Here is a 13,785-nt window from a genome sequence, read left to right on the forward strand (position 1 = left end):
AAAGGAAGTGTTATCTTCCAAACTAAACTGGGATCATCATGAAGGAAGTTGTTCAATTCCTCTCCTCTTAAGAGAGAAGTGTGAGTTGGGTTCCAATGACAGACCTGTGTCCCTGAACATGGTATACAGGCTGGAATCTGGATCTCTATTTCTCTTCAGATTGCAAGCCTGAAGTAACTAAGTAGTGTTGCTCTCTATCTGCTGTCTCTAAGTCCCAGCAACATTAACCCTGGACCGTGCTTCCCGTCCTCAGAGCTGGGACAGGTCCTCTTCGGCACGTTCACTCATGGACTTTTTCTAGGTTCCATCTTGGGTCAGGGTCTAAACATCTCAACATCAGCTTGTTGCTTACTTAAGTACAGCAGCACATAAAACCTAGGGCTCACACCTGGCTAAACTACTGCTGCCAGCATCAGACGCCTACACAAGAGTAATGGCAGAGCCAGGCAGCAAGCAAGATCATCAGGCATTGATCATGGAGTTCTTTTTGCCAGATTGGTGACACAGAGCAGGAGACTGAGAGGCATTCCCTTTAGCTTCATGATGCTACTGAGTCCTCCTTAAAAGGGGAGATGGGGTGGCAGCCATGAATGTGGAGATACATTATGCTGGCCAGATGCTTAACAGCCAGAGTACCGGGCCTCTATCTTAGGCCTTATATACCCAACACTGTGCTTGTGACTCAAATACTGATGATACCCTATAACTAAGAACTATGCAGGTGATAGCAAAAATATAAGTTTTAAAAAAACAAACTCAAAAAGAATATGGGAACTTTAAAACAAAATATTTAGAAGTGAACCCTGAAGTTCCCCATTTAAGTGTTTTTGTGTATTTTTGTAGTTAATACAATAGCAAAGAGAAGGACTACACTGAAAAGGGTGGACACAGAACAAAAAAATCCAACAGAAGTGTCAGGTGGAACTGTGGACTGTTCCTAGTCGGTGGCTGTGCTGGATAGTTTTATATCAACTTGACACATGCGAGAGTTGTCAGAGAGAAAAGAGCCTAAACTGAGAAAATGCTTCCGTCAATCTCTCTATACGCAAGCCTACAGTGCAGTAGTTCTCAACCTTACTAATGCCATGACCCTTTAATATAGGTCTTCATGTTGTGAGGTCCCCAACCATAAAATTTTCGTTGCTACATCATAACTGTAATTCTGCTACTGTTATGAATCATAATGGAAATATCTGTGTTTTCCTATGGTCTTAGGTGACACCTGAAAAGGGTCAATCTACTCCAAAAGGGTTTCAACCCACAGGGTAAGAAGCACTGAGTCCAGGGCATTTTCTTAGTGATTGATGTGGGAGGGCCCAGTCCATTGTGGGTGGTGTCATCCTTGGGCTGATGGTCCTGGGTTCTATGAGGAAGCAAGTTGAGCAAGCCATGTGGAACAAGCCAGTAAGCAGCACCCTCCATGGCCCTGCTCTGCTTGAGTTCCTGCCCTGACTTCCTTCAGTGATAGACTACAAGGCAGAAGTGTACACCAGATACCCTTACTCCCTCAGTTTGCTCTTGGTCATGGTACAGCATTACTAAGCCAAACTAAGACAGTGGTACTCTGGTACAGGTGCATCATTTAGATGAGATAAGTCAGTTCCACTGTTGCCAAGTTCAAGACATTACTATCCCACCCATTCCCCCATGGGCCCCTACAAGACAAAGCAAAGATGAAGGCTTGTGAAAGTATTCCCACAAGCGGCAGGCAGACTAACCCAGAACCGCTGAGACTGGGTAGGCCTTCAAGAACACGGACCACTCTTGCCCTGGCTCCACCAGCAGAGGCCAAGGCCACACAAAAAAGATGACCCAGCTTTTGGAGAAACCACAAGGAAGGATTTCAAGTATACAATCAGAATTCCAAGAGAATGGGGAAGTGGAAAGAGGAACATACAGGAGCCAGGCTCGAAGGCCATTCATCTCCATCTCCCACTGGCACTGAAACCCCACCCAAGCGTGCACACCAGGGAGCAGCAGCACAGAGCACATTTCGAGTTGCAAGAAAACTAATGTTGACGCTGTCACTTACAATTATAATTTCCATCCCACAGACCTTCAGCAGACAGTCAGGGAAAGCAGTGGCTCAGGGGTTGGATGGAGGAGCAGATGAAGGAGTGCATTTTGGGTAACCCAAGGGGGAAATCAGGGTGTCAGGAATTTGTTTTAAGGGCTTGCCCATCCACCTAGGAGAGAAGGTCCACAAACATCTTGACACCTCAAGACCCCACTCAGTTGTGCCTGTCTCACCGCTAACTCACAAACAGTGCTTTCTACACATGTGACAGAGGTCCATACGGGGCCACATCTCCCATCTGCATACAAAGAGACAGTGAGACAACTTTGTGTCTCCAGCTTACGAGGATGATTCAGGGCAAATGAGCCCTGTTCGCTAGAGTTATATTCCAGAGGGAGATGGTCAGCAAACAGAAACATAGAAATTCCCAAGAAAAAGACATGTGTATCTGGTGGGAGGCAGTGTGCTATCTTTATCTGACTCATAGAGAGGGCTGGGGGCGCTTAGCTGTGCTTCCACATAGTGACCTCCATGACAGCATGGCTCTAAACCAAAGCAGGAGAAACAGAGTGCCTGCAGCACTGGAAGAAGAGGCAGGCACTCAAGCTGAATGGCATGTGCTTGTGTGTTCGTGGGGACCTGGAAGGGAGCATACACAGACTAAAGGAGGCCGCTCACTCCTGGAGGGTGCTATAAGCCACAGCAAGAATGCAGACTTTGCTTTCATTTCCAGAAGGTTTCCAAACATGGGCTAATGTATATCATATGAACAGCTAAAGAAAGGAATGAAGTGAGCTACCCAGGGGAAGAGTTGGTTAAATGTGGATAAACAGAGAGGGCCAGGAAGGGACCTGGACACCCAGCCTAGGACAGGCCACCAAGAAGGGCATGCTGTTGGTGATACAAGTCTTATGGTTTTATGCAGATAAGGACAGAGCCTGCAACCTTGAAGATATGGAGACATCTGCCCCAGGAAGGTGTTTTCACAAATCACTTCGAATGTTTTAGCTACACCACAGACACTGTCACTAAACCCAGTGTTAATTTGTATTTCCATAGGTGTCTTGTCACCTGGACACGACAGGCCGCCTTTCTGTTCCCATCCGGCTTTGTGTCTACCCGGCTGCTATTCCTCTCCTCGCCAAAGCTCAGGGCTTCAGCACATACAGTGAGCACGAGGGAACTCTTCTATGCAGTCAGGGCTTTGACTTGCTTGCTGAGAACTAAGAAGAGCATAACAAAAGCCGCTCGCCTTCAACCTGACTCCGTTTCCCCTCCATCTAGACAACTGCCTGCAATGAAGAGCAGCTGAGAAACCATGGTCATCAAACTCCATGTAAGGTCACCATGGTGCTTACAAAAAGCAGAAGATATGGTGGCTGTCATGTGGGCTGTAGGCCACCAGGGCAGACTGGGGAAGGGCAATTTCTTTACATCTACTTCAGTAATTCAGATAGACCCTCACATCATACTTGATGAAACAATGACCAGTTAAAGCAGCATAGCGTGCACAGTGACAAGCCACTGTCAAAGTCTGCCTGAGCCTTCCATTCACAGACACATCTCAATAACTGTCAAATGACCTTTGATCTGTCTACCTAGGTGTAATTTAGACATTATCAAAATTGCTGTCTTTCACTGTGCCAACTGCTCTGTGTGCTGATGTGCAAACTGATGTCACACTGGGCAGGAAGCTCTCTCTACAGACAGGACAGCTTATTGGCCCCAAAACCATCTCTCCTGAAGATGCCTTCACACAAGCCTCCGACAGCTACTGACCTACTTTCCTGACACTGGGACATTTGAAATGTGGAGGAGCTAATGCGAAGACCCACTCCGCCAGCTGTACCTGTGTGGTTTGTGTTTCTGAATGAGTATAAATAAACCTCACTTAACAATTTCTGTTGAGCTAAAGTCTACACGACTACATACTGCGTCTCCAAGTGTGAACCTTTCACCACCGTGTAAAGGAAGCTTCTTGGTTGTCTGGAAAATCCTAGAACATTTTCTCTAATGCTCATTGATAGACAAAGTTTTTAAAACAGAAGGAAGGCAAGTGACTACTTTGAGTCAAAGAACTGATTGTCCACTGAGGAAGGGGGTGGGGAGAAGCATGATTGAAGATTGTTTGAAAAGTGAATTAAAAATAGAATTACATTTTCTCCTTGGCAACACAAACAATACTAAGTGCACCCTCATAAATGTGACGACTGTTGTACTAAGTGATAGCACCATGAATCACGTTAGTAGCAGACTTGGCAGTTTTTGTTTTAGAGCAGAAAGGATGGGGTGTCAATATGTGCAAAAAGCTTGGCTATCTGAAGAGGGGAGGAGCCATTACCACAGGCTCCCCTAGGGTCAGAAGCTGGCTCAAATGCCCTCACTGGGCTGTTCCTCTACCTCCAGCTTCAGAACAGCAACACAGTGCCAGCACGGCAGCACCTCAGGGAAACACTCACTGAGGCTTCCTCACCTGCTGTACAAGAGGAGATGAGTGTCTGCCCCTTCTGTCAGGGAAGAGAGACTTCAGCAGCTTTGGCATCTGTGGCACCAGGGACTTCACTGGGTTCAAGTAAGAGGCTGGGTTCAGTCCTGTCGGGATGAAATGAAAACAGAGGCACATAACTTCTGCTGTGCATTTGCCAAGAGTCGTTTGTAAGCAAACCCAGCAATATAAACTACTACGGACACCCCAAATCATTAGCAGAAAAAGATTATCACAGCTGGCACCTACCAATTTAAACAGCAGTAACTAAAGCAACTATGATGCCCTCATGCGCATGGCTCCTGCCAGTGTACCTACCCTCACTCCTTGTCAACACCTAAAACAAGGACTAACTTCTTTTCTAGAGGAAGGAGAACTCTGTTTTTCTAGAGGAAGGAGAACTCTGTTTTTCTAGAGGAAGGAGAGCTCTGTTTTTTCTAGAGGAAGGAGAACTCTGTTTTTCTAGAGGAAGGAGAGCTCTGTTTTTCTAGAGGAAGGAGACCTCTGTTTTTTCTAGAGGAAGGAGAGCTCTGTTTTTCTAGAGGAAGGAGAACTCTATTTTTCTAGAGGAAGGAGAACTCGTGTTTTTCTAGAGGAAGGAGAACTCTGTTTTGTGTGCTTGGGTCTTCGTGCTCACTTGTAGTGTTTTGAAGGTTTGTTTTCAAGACAGGTTGTCACTGCGTACACCAAGCTGGTCTTTAACTCATAGGGATCCTCCCGATCTACCTCCCCAGTGCTGGGATGAAAGATATGCACCCCACACCTGGCTATGAATCTTAAAAGAACAGTTAGAGTAAATACTGTGACATTTATAAGAATAAACAATAACCTAGTCAATATTAAAGACTTTTTGAAAATTAAGACTTAGGAAGCAGCCTGATAAGGAACACAAAAGTCATAATTCAAAATCTTCTCCACCAAAAAAATGCCACCCTCAAACAGCATCATTAGGTAATCCTGTCAAATATTTAAGGAGTATATATTACCAATCATACAGAAACACATGCAGAAAAGAAGGAACCACTTTCCAAAGCACTGTGTGAGGCCAACACAAGCTTGATACCAAAACTTGACAGATGTGAGGGTGTGAAAGCTGAAGGTCTTTGTGGACCACATATGGACAGGAAGTATTAACAAACACGTGGAGCATGAATAAGATAAGGGGGTCACAGGGTAATCTATCAGAGGAATACAGGGTGGTAAAAACACCCTTCCAACCTGATGCCACCCACCCAACAGGCTAAGAAAAGGTGACATTCTGATGGACAGGAATAGCCTGAGGACCTAGCAGGACATCCTGATTTAACCTTTTCCTGAAAGATACTCAGATTTCATGGCAGTGATTGGCAGATGAAAAAAACTTACCAGGATCAGGAGACTGGTTATTTTGGGGTGAAACAGAGAGAACTGGAGGACCTGAAGCTATTCCTCTGGAAACTAGTGTTTGAGACACATCCTGCTGACTTTCCCACCGACCCTATTAAGCATAGGGATAAAAGCAAGTCATTTTGTTTCAAATTAAGAAGTTTATTTTTTAAAAAATTATACAATACTCCAGAAAGAAGCCTACTAGCATTGCTACAGCAGCTATTCTCTGGGATGGAAGTCTGACTGCATCACTCTTCCTCGTGCTTGCCACGCGCTTACAGGGCTGTGTCCCCTCACAGGTGAGTGTTTACTGCAGACTCCTCTTCACTTCACACCTGTGGCTGCCATCAAGTCATCCCAAACTCTACTGCATCTTGCCACCTCCTCAACGCAGGCCTTTAGAAATAAATGCCCTCAAACTCTGTCTTGGCTCCTGCGGCTGCAGATGACACCCTCATACCTGTCTCACCTGGAGCCCATGTATTGGGGGAGGGGGGGGAGACCAGGCGGCGCTCCTCTTCCCACAGTTCAGGAAGTAGCACCAAGCCCCAAGTTGTGAGCAGACCTTAAGCTTCCTTTCATCCTATGATAACTCAGGTCTTTCTCACTGAGGTTAAGTAACAGTTTTAATATCAGTTTAACTGAGCATTCTACAGTCAAAGGACCCAGGGGTTAACCAGGATTTCTGGGGGCTGCTGAGAAGCAGGGTGGAAATCTGTGTCCTGGGAGGCTCAACAGTGAGGTGACAGCCCCACAGCTTCCTACATGGAATAAAAATCTATTGCTTTTAGCAGCAACCTAAGAACTGATCATGAAATCAATAAGCTCTAAGAGATCTGGATCATGTTCACCACTGAGAACTCTCAGCACTTGATGGCACTAAAACAAAACAACACAACACTGATGTTCTCTCTCAGCCCTCAGGAAACAGACTCCAGGCACGTGATGGGGCAATACGAAACACAGTTCCAGCGGGGCAGCGACACTCCTATGGATAACACACTTGTTTACAGATTTTAGTCTTCTGTTAATTTTTATTCTTAATTTTTTGCGTTCTAACTTAGTTATCCTTCTTGGGATGCTGCCCACTTTGGTGCCTTGGGGTGTCATGGTCAGTGTCTGAACACTAAGGTCAGGAGTTTCAGGAGTCTCAGTGGAAGGAATGTTGCAATGTCTGTTGATGTCAAGTTCATACAAGATTGCTCTGAAGACATCCTCCTTCAGTACAGAGTACATTTACTCTAATATCTTAGCTTCCTTGTCTGGCAGCTGACACAACCACACTGTGTATCTTAGGAAACTGAGCATCTGCGCTGCACTTAGCATCCAAGCTGTGTGACACGGAGTTGTCCAGTAACAGCTGAAGGAGATGTCCCTTCCCTGGGGCACAATCAGGGCTCCCCTGGCACCCAGTGCACAATGTCCCCTTGAGGCTGAACAAGAGCAGTGGCTCTTCCGGCCCCACACCCAGAGACTCTGAGTATAAATAAATGGCAGGTCTGGACAACACCCAGACACAGGCTACACGCACTGCAGGCCTGTGAATTAATGGCAGATGGAGAGACTGTCACAGCACCCAGCACAGGTCCCTGTAGTCAGGGCAGACGGAACCTCAGTCACTTGTTCCCAGCCTCACTGCCCTGCTCAGGATCTGAGTACCCTGGCACATTTGGCTCTGCATCCTAGGGACAGACCTGAAGAGGAGCAAGATGGGCCCCCCAACCCCTCTTCTGCCAGTCCCTAGAGGCACAGGAATCTCCCACCATGTGGTTCTCCTCCCCCTACACAGCTCACCAGAGATGAATGGAGCATCCAGGATAGGTCTGCCCACGACTGTGTGCCCCACCCCAACCCTGTGCTGGGACAGGACAAGTGCTGACTTTGCAATAAACTGGGCCTGCCTAGCTATGCTAGTTTCTCCCTTCACTGAAATGCTGGGGAAGAGAATAGAACCAAAAACAAAACAAAGCAGCCACCAGTTAAATGTACTTCAGAGGGAATGAACTTGGGACTGTGGGTAGAGAGCACTTTGAGATTTTTGCTCTGGAATTTTCTGAGATCTCTAAAACAGCTCAGACCTAAAGGAGAAAAGGCGTGACACCTCCTTACTTCTGCCACAGCCATGCACACCTGCACCACAGGGCACACAGGGCACCTCCTGGAGACTGACTAGTCTAGTCCTACTGTCTGCTCCCACGCTGAGCTTCAGACTCTGCCATGGAGAGACTGGGAAAGACTCTGGGGTCATTTGGATCCACACACAGAGACTATTTGTTCTAAGAAGCAGAACTCAAAAAACAAAATAAACCCTTTCAAGATTTTAGGAGGGGCCCAGATTCAGAGGCACAGCCAATCCAGCAAGTCTAGGAGGTCCTTAGAGACTCTATGCCCACCAGTGGTCTTCCCATCAGCCTCTGCTCTTCTACCAAATATCATTTTTTTGGCTTTCTGTAAAAGACTGACTTTGATCAAGAAAGTGGCAAAAAAGTAAATAAAAAGATGTGCCTGTGTCATTTCCAGCCCACAGGCAGCTCTGATGCAGCTCAAGAGTGACTCATGCTTGGCATCTCTGACCCAAAGCAGAGCTGACAGCAGTTCCAGGAAGCTGTGTGAGCTCTACCCTGCTCTAGACACCAGCTGACCTGAACTTTGTCAAGAGCTTTTGAGGAGGGCTAGGAATACAGCTCAATAGTAGTGCCCTTCTCTGGCACCTATGAGGTCCTCAAAAAGCACCACACAATGAAACCACTTCAGAGGACAACACTGCTTTACTAATTTACTACAAATGTCATTCTTTAAAACGGCTTTAGGAATGACAACAGACTTGACAGCTGTCCTTGTCCTCAATACACTATCAAAGCTAGCAACAAGCTGAAATTAATTCTGCATGGGATATCCACTAGAACACAGTATAAAGAATCCGTTTTCATTGCATCTATTAAAAATGTCTCTAAAACAGAGGCAAAGCACCCCATAACTGTAAGCAAAAACACCAAGATGAAATCTACTCTCATGAGACCACAACAGGGGAAGAAAGACTAGTGGACTGGCTAGTGGACTCTCTGTGTTCTTTGACAAACCATAGTGCTCTGGCTAGCCTATGATGCCTGAAAGAAACACTTCACACTCTAGCCTACAGTGCTCATTTACAGCATAACCCTACAATGCTGATCTGTAGCAGAGCTGAGAGCAGCAAATGGATTAAGAGAAAACAAGAGCTGACTCCATGAATGCCTACAAGACAGACACAACTAACATGAGGATTATTTTTGATGATTTCAAAATACATTTTTTTGTAATTTTAGCATCACCAAGTCTGGGTTGAAATCTGTAGGACTAACTCCCTGGACATTAAATACTTCCTTGTAGGGAAATCAAGATGGAGCATTTCTCCCCAAGTGCCTATCTGTGTGCATGTGCATGTGAGTAGTGCTTAACCACAGCACAGGTATGCAACTGGTTTCCTCTGCCCCTGTCAGGATGCTCCTGTAGCACCTGAGTACCTATGTAGAGTCACTGTAGGCACAGCTGTGGTTAAGGGTTTGACAGGTCCTCTGACCTTTTAAACACTGGCCATCTTAAAGAACTCTCCTATAGATGTTCATAACTCATTTTACACATTCGAAATGATATAGGCAATGTCCTTAGCAGGCTACAGGGTTGAATCCTCTTCCCTGATTCTGAGAGAAATACGATTTTTTTCTCACTAGTGAGAAGATATGACATACATTAGTGAGCTGATAATCTCTTACAGTGCTTTGCTTTAGGCCCTGCACAGGAAATGCGGGGCTATCTGGTGGTCTGTATTCCATTCACGTGGTCTGTAATATTCTTGTCCACTGCCATCTGCCTGTCCTCCCACAGGCATCTGTGACAAAGCAATTCTCCTCCTGGCCCAGGGGCAAAAGCAACAGCCTAAGGTGGTACTCACATGCTGCTTATAGCCAAGAGAGGGAGAGAATGAGGGAGAGGGAGAGAGACAGACACAGACAGACAGACAGACAGACAGATAGACAGACAGAGACAGAGACAGAGACAGAGAGACAGACAGAAACAGACAGATTGAGAGTAAACTGTACGAAGCCCCAGGCAACAGGCTCAGCTCTCTGTGGTCTAGAGGAAAGACTAAAAGACCAAGTCACCAAGACAGAACCATCACACAAGCCAGATCTGAGCATCTGGAAACATCACCATTTTCTCCAAATTAATCATGAACCCCAAGAAATCTAGAACAGAAAAGAGAAGCTGCTAGGACAGTAACAAAAACATTTAATGTTCATTCACCTCAAGCAATACAGCAAACACAGACTGCTAGAGACTCAGTCTGAACTTTCCCAATGCTCAGCAGAAATGGCCTGGAAAGGTGCAGCCAACCAGTACTATCCCAAGCAACCCTATTGGTCCTCAGCCCAAGGTCTAACATGACCTATCTGCCTCCTCCTCTCTGCACACACATGTACATACACTCCCACAGCCTCGCCTGCTGCTCCCACGGCCTGCTCCTTTGTAATCTACTCTGTCACAAAGACTGAATGGCACCTACTCCTCTCCTTCCCCATACATTTCTTCCTGCCCAGAGGATCCCAGAATCCATCTCTTTGGTGTAACTGACTTTTCTATTCCTTCCCAAGGACATCTCTTTCCCCTCCATAGTCTTTCCTATCCATATGAGCTTTCCCTCTTCACACAGATAGCTGCATACAGCACTCTGGAGTACTCTACACACCACAGCCCCCCCGACACACACACACACACCAAGGCATCAGCATATATTGTCTCAGGATTTCCAAACAAGGCCCCTACTCCCTGGGCTTCACCCTACTCTTTTCTGGACAAGACTGTTCACCCTGTACCTGTAATGACACAGGGGCTTCTATCCAAAATGTAAAGTCCAGCTCTTCACTTGCCTATGTGCACATGGGTCACCCCTGGGGTTCCGCACATGGCCACTACCTCACTGCAGCCCTTGCAGGATGTGTGGAGAGCACGTGTATGCCCCTTATGTGTGGTTCTTACTCATCTGCCTCAGCCTGGAGTACATGAATATCCCTTCATCCTCTCTACTGCTGCAAAGGAAGCTTGGTCTCAATTTTACAATAAGGAAAGTATGAGGAGACAGAAAAGCAAAATCTCAGCCACTTCTTACAAGGAACTTGTAACTGAGGGTTTGAGTTAAACGCACCTCCCCCGAACACACAAAGTAGGCTTTTTCTTTCCTATTACATATCTTTTCCTTAATAACTCCTATAATCACACTTAAAAATCATCGCACAACCAAGTTCCCAAAAGTTCTGCTTCCTTCCTTTGGAAGAACCTGTCCAAGCCCATCCACACCACTCGCTCACTGAGCTCCACTTTGTCTGTGTGTACATGTGCCCTTGTGTGATTTCACGTGTGGGCTTGGTTATGTTTTCAGGTATGGTAACAGCCTGAGTTTAAAATGAGTCTTAGTCATTTTAACTTCCTCTTCATTGTTTATGTTTCCATAAAGAAAATGTCAAACACAAATACAGAATAATTAACAAAACTAGAAATAGTCTCATGAACACCACTCAGCCTTAACAATTATCATCAACCAGCCAAAATACCCGAGTCATTCTGAAGTAGCCACTCACATCACCCTGCCACTATGACAATGCAAACTCCCAATCTACACTAGGGTCATTCTGACAGCAGAGCACTGACACTTAGCCAGGTACCTCAGAGTGACAAAAAAGACTGTGAGGGGTAGCGCCCAGATCAGGCAGCCGCAAGAAGTGCTGACCTTTTTAAGTAAACAATAGTGAGTTTCTATTTGCATAAAGCTGTTACTGGGATTTACACATTTTTTTCTAACAAACAATAATTATAAATATTTTTTATTTCTTTTAAGTTTTCTATCATACCATAGCTTTACTATTATAAGTAAAATTCGAGGTTTCTTCTTTATAAGTAAATGGAATATTATAAACAGAAAGATAATTTTTAGCAAAACCAAACATTTCAACTCTAGTAAAAAGGGTGTTAGTGGATCTCAACAGCAGGATCGGAAAACCAGTGTGGAGCTTTCCCCAGTAAACATCACAAAACCAAGGTGTGTACAAAGAGGTCAGACATATGCAAGTACAGAGGTTTGAAAAGAGAAAAGAGGCAGGAGCTTAGTGTTAACTCACCTTGTTGCTGCTTAGACTGTGGGATGGGCTAAGCTCCTGTCGGCTTCCTGACAACTGGCGAGAGATAAAAGGGATTCATATGAAAGCATGAGAGCATCCAGAAAGAGGCTGCTTTGAAAATCAAATCAAACAGGGCCTGAGGGTCTGTGCCTGTAATCTGGGAGGCAGAGGCAGGAGGATCACAGTAAGTCTGAGGTTATCCTGCTTCCCAGTCAGAGAGACACAGTGAGACAAAATCATAACCAAACCAACCAACCAACCAAGACCCATACTTCAGACCAGTGTGTCTCTGGGATGTGAGAACCACTGAGCAGTTACCAGCAATTTCCCATGGGTGGTTTACCTAGGCTCTAGTGTCCTCTATACACTGGGGTGGCACCTCATTGGGCCTGAACAGAACACATTTCACTCCTTTAATGCCTCTGGATCCAGCCATCGCCGGAGCCTTTTGTCTAAAAATAAACTATTTAGATTACTGTGGAGGCTTGTGTGAGAGGAACAGCAAACAGCTTTAGAACTCATGGAATGCAGCCCACCAGTCAGCACAAACACGATGGGTGTGCCTTGGAGAGGCAGAGCACTGAAGACTATGCGTTCTGAGGACCTTGTGCTGTTGTGGAGTTTGATTCTGCTTGTCACCATCTCCCCACCCCCACCCCACCCCCCAAAGTCATCACTCCTCTCCTAATCGATGAATTGTATGAAGGTTTCCAGTCCCTCCTGGGCAGTGTCATTGGCACTTACAATAACAGTGGTCTTTTTCCAGCATGGCTGCTGCAATAGGTTTATGATTGAACCACCACCCCCAGAGAGAACTTAGAGATGGAGATGTTAGTGATGTCCACCACCCCTAGAAAGAATTTGGAGATGTGGACGGTTAGTAAAGTTAGGTTAATATGTGTTCGCTAGTGGCTTTGATGCAGAAAATCTTGGAGAACAATTTAAAGTTCAGAAAGCCACACCCTTGATAGTTGGGCCAGGGATTTTTGTGAGGTCAGGGAACAAAAACAATGGCAGCCCAACTAATACTAGATGGCACGCCTTTCTTGCTAAGGCTGGTCTGGTGATCAAGGCAATGATTCCTTTCTTGTACCCATTTTTGCCCTCGGCTTCCTGATATGATTGTTAGCTGGTAGGTGTGCACCCTGACGGTTTAAAGTAGCAGTGACCGTTTGTTTTTATATAAAAGTTTAGATTTGTGATTCTTTTAAAATGTTTTTATAAGATCTCTTTTTAAGATAAATAATAAAATGATTGATCCCTTCTCTGTAACTACAAATTGCAGCCTGCCAGTAAGAGAAACTGGGGGAGAAAGCAATATCTTGCTTGCTTGCTTACACTTTGTTAATCTATAACAAGTTGCTTAGATACGACTGTACGTGGGATCTTGGGAATTATTTGTTTTTTTATCTGTATTACGTGAAACATTTAATCATGTAAAGGCATTAGGGAACATGCAGTTTTTTACTCATTGTAATCATTCACCTAAAGAAAAACAGAATATAGCTGCATTGTGATTTTACACTGCTTGAGAGATTCTGCTGGGGGATAGAAGTGATGGGAGTTGCTTTGCTTTGCTTTATCCACCAAGTAAGAGAGTGTGAGAGGGTATGTGAGTGTGTGTTGAGTGTCTGAGTGTGTGTATGTGCCTCTGTGTGTGGCATTTTCCCACTTTTTTTTCTCCAGCTTCAGAGAATTTTTCCTCTACCCCAGAGAATTAAATTTTACTCCCTTAGAGAGAAGTCTGCTTAGTAATTAATCAC

General features: G+C 45.3%; 1 protein-coding gene across 1 annotated transcript in view; it reads right to left on the bottom strand.

Moving 5' to 3' along the window:
- Positions 1 to 13,785, bottom strand: part of Kif13b (kinesin family member 13B) — a 153,007-nt gene that overhangs the window by 12,918 nt on the left and 126,304 nt on the right. The window contains exons 35-37 of the mRNA XM_032918154.1: positions 12,023 to 12,076; positions 5,868 to 5,979; positions 4,491 to 4,609 (exon numbers count right to left, since the gene is read on the bottom strand). Coding sequence (XP_032774045.1) covers positions 4,491 to 4,609; positions 5,868 to 5,979; positions 12,023 to 12,076 — 285 coding nt within the window. The remainder of the gene's footprint in view (positions 1 to 4,490; positions 4,610 to 5,867; positions 5,980 to 12,022; positions 12,077 to 13,785) is intronic.

Source organism: Rattus rattus, chromosome 12 (assembly GCF_011064425.1).
Source record: "Rattus rattus isolate New Zealand chromosome 12, Rrattus_CSIRO_v1, whole genome shotgun sequence".
Classification (NCBI taxonomy): domain Eukaryota; kingdom Metazoa; phylum Chordata; class Mammalia; order Rodentia; family Muridae; genus Rattus; species Rattus rattus.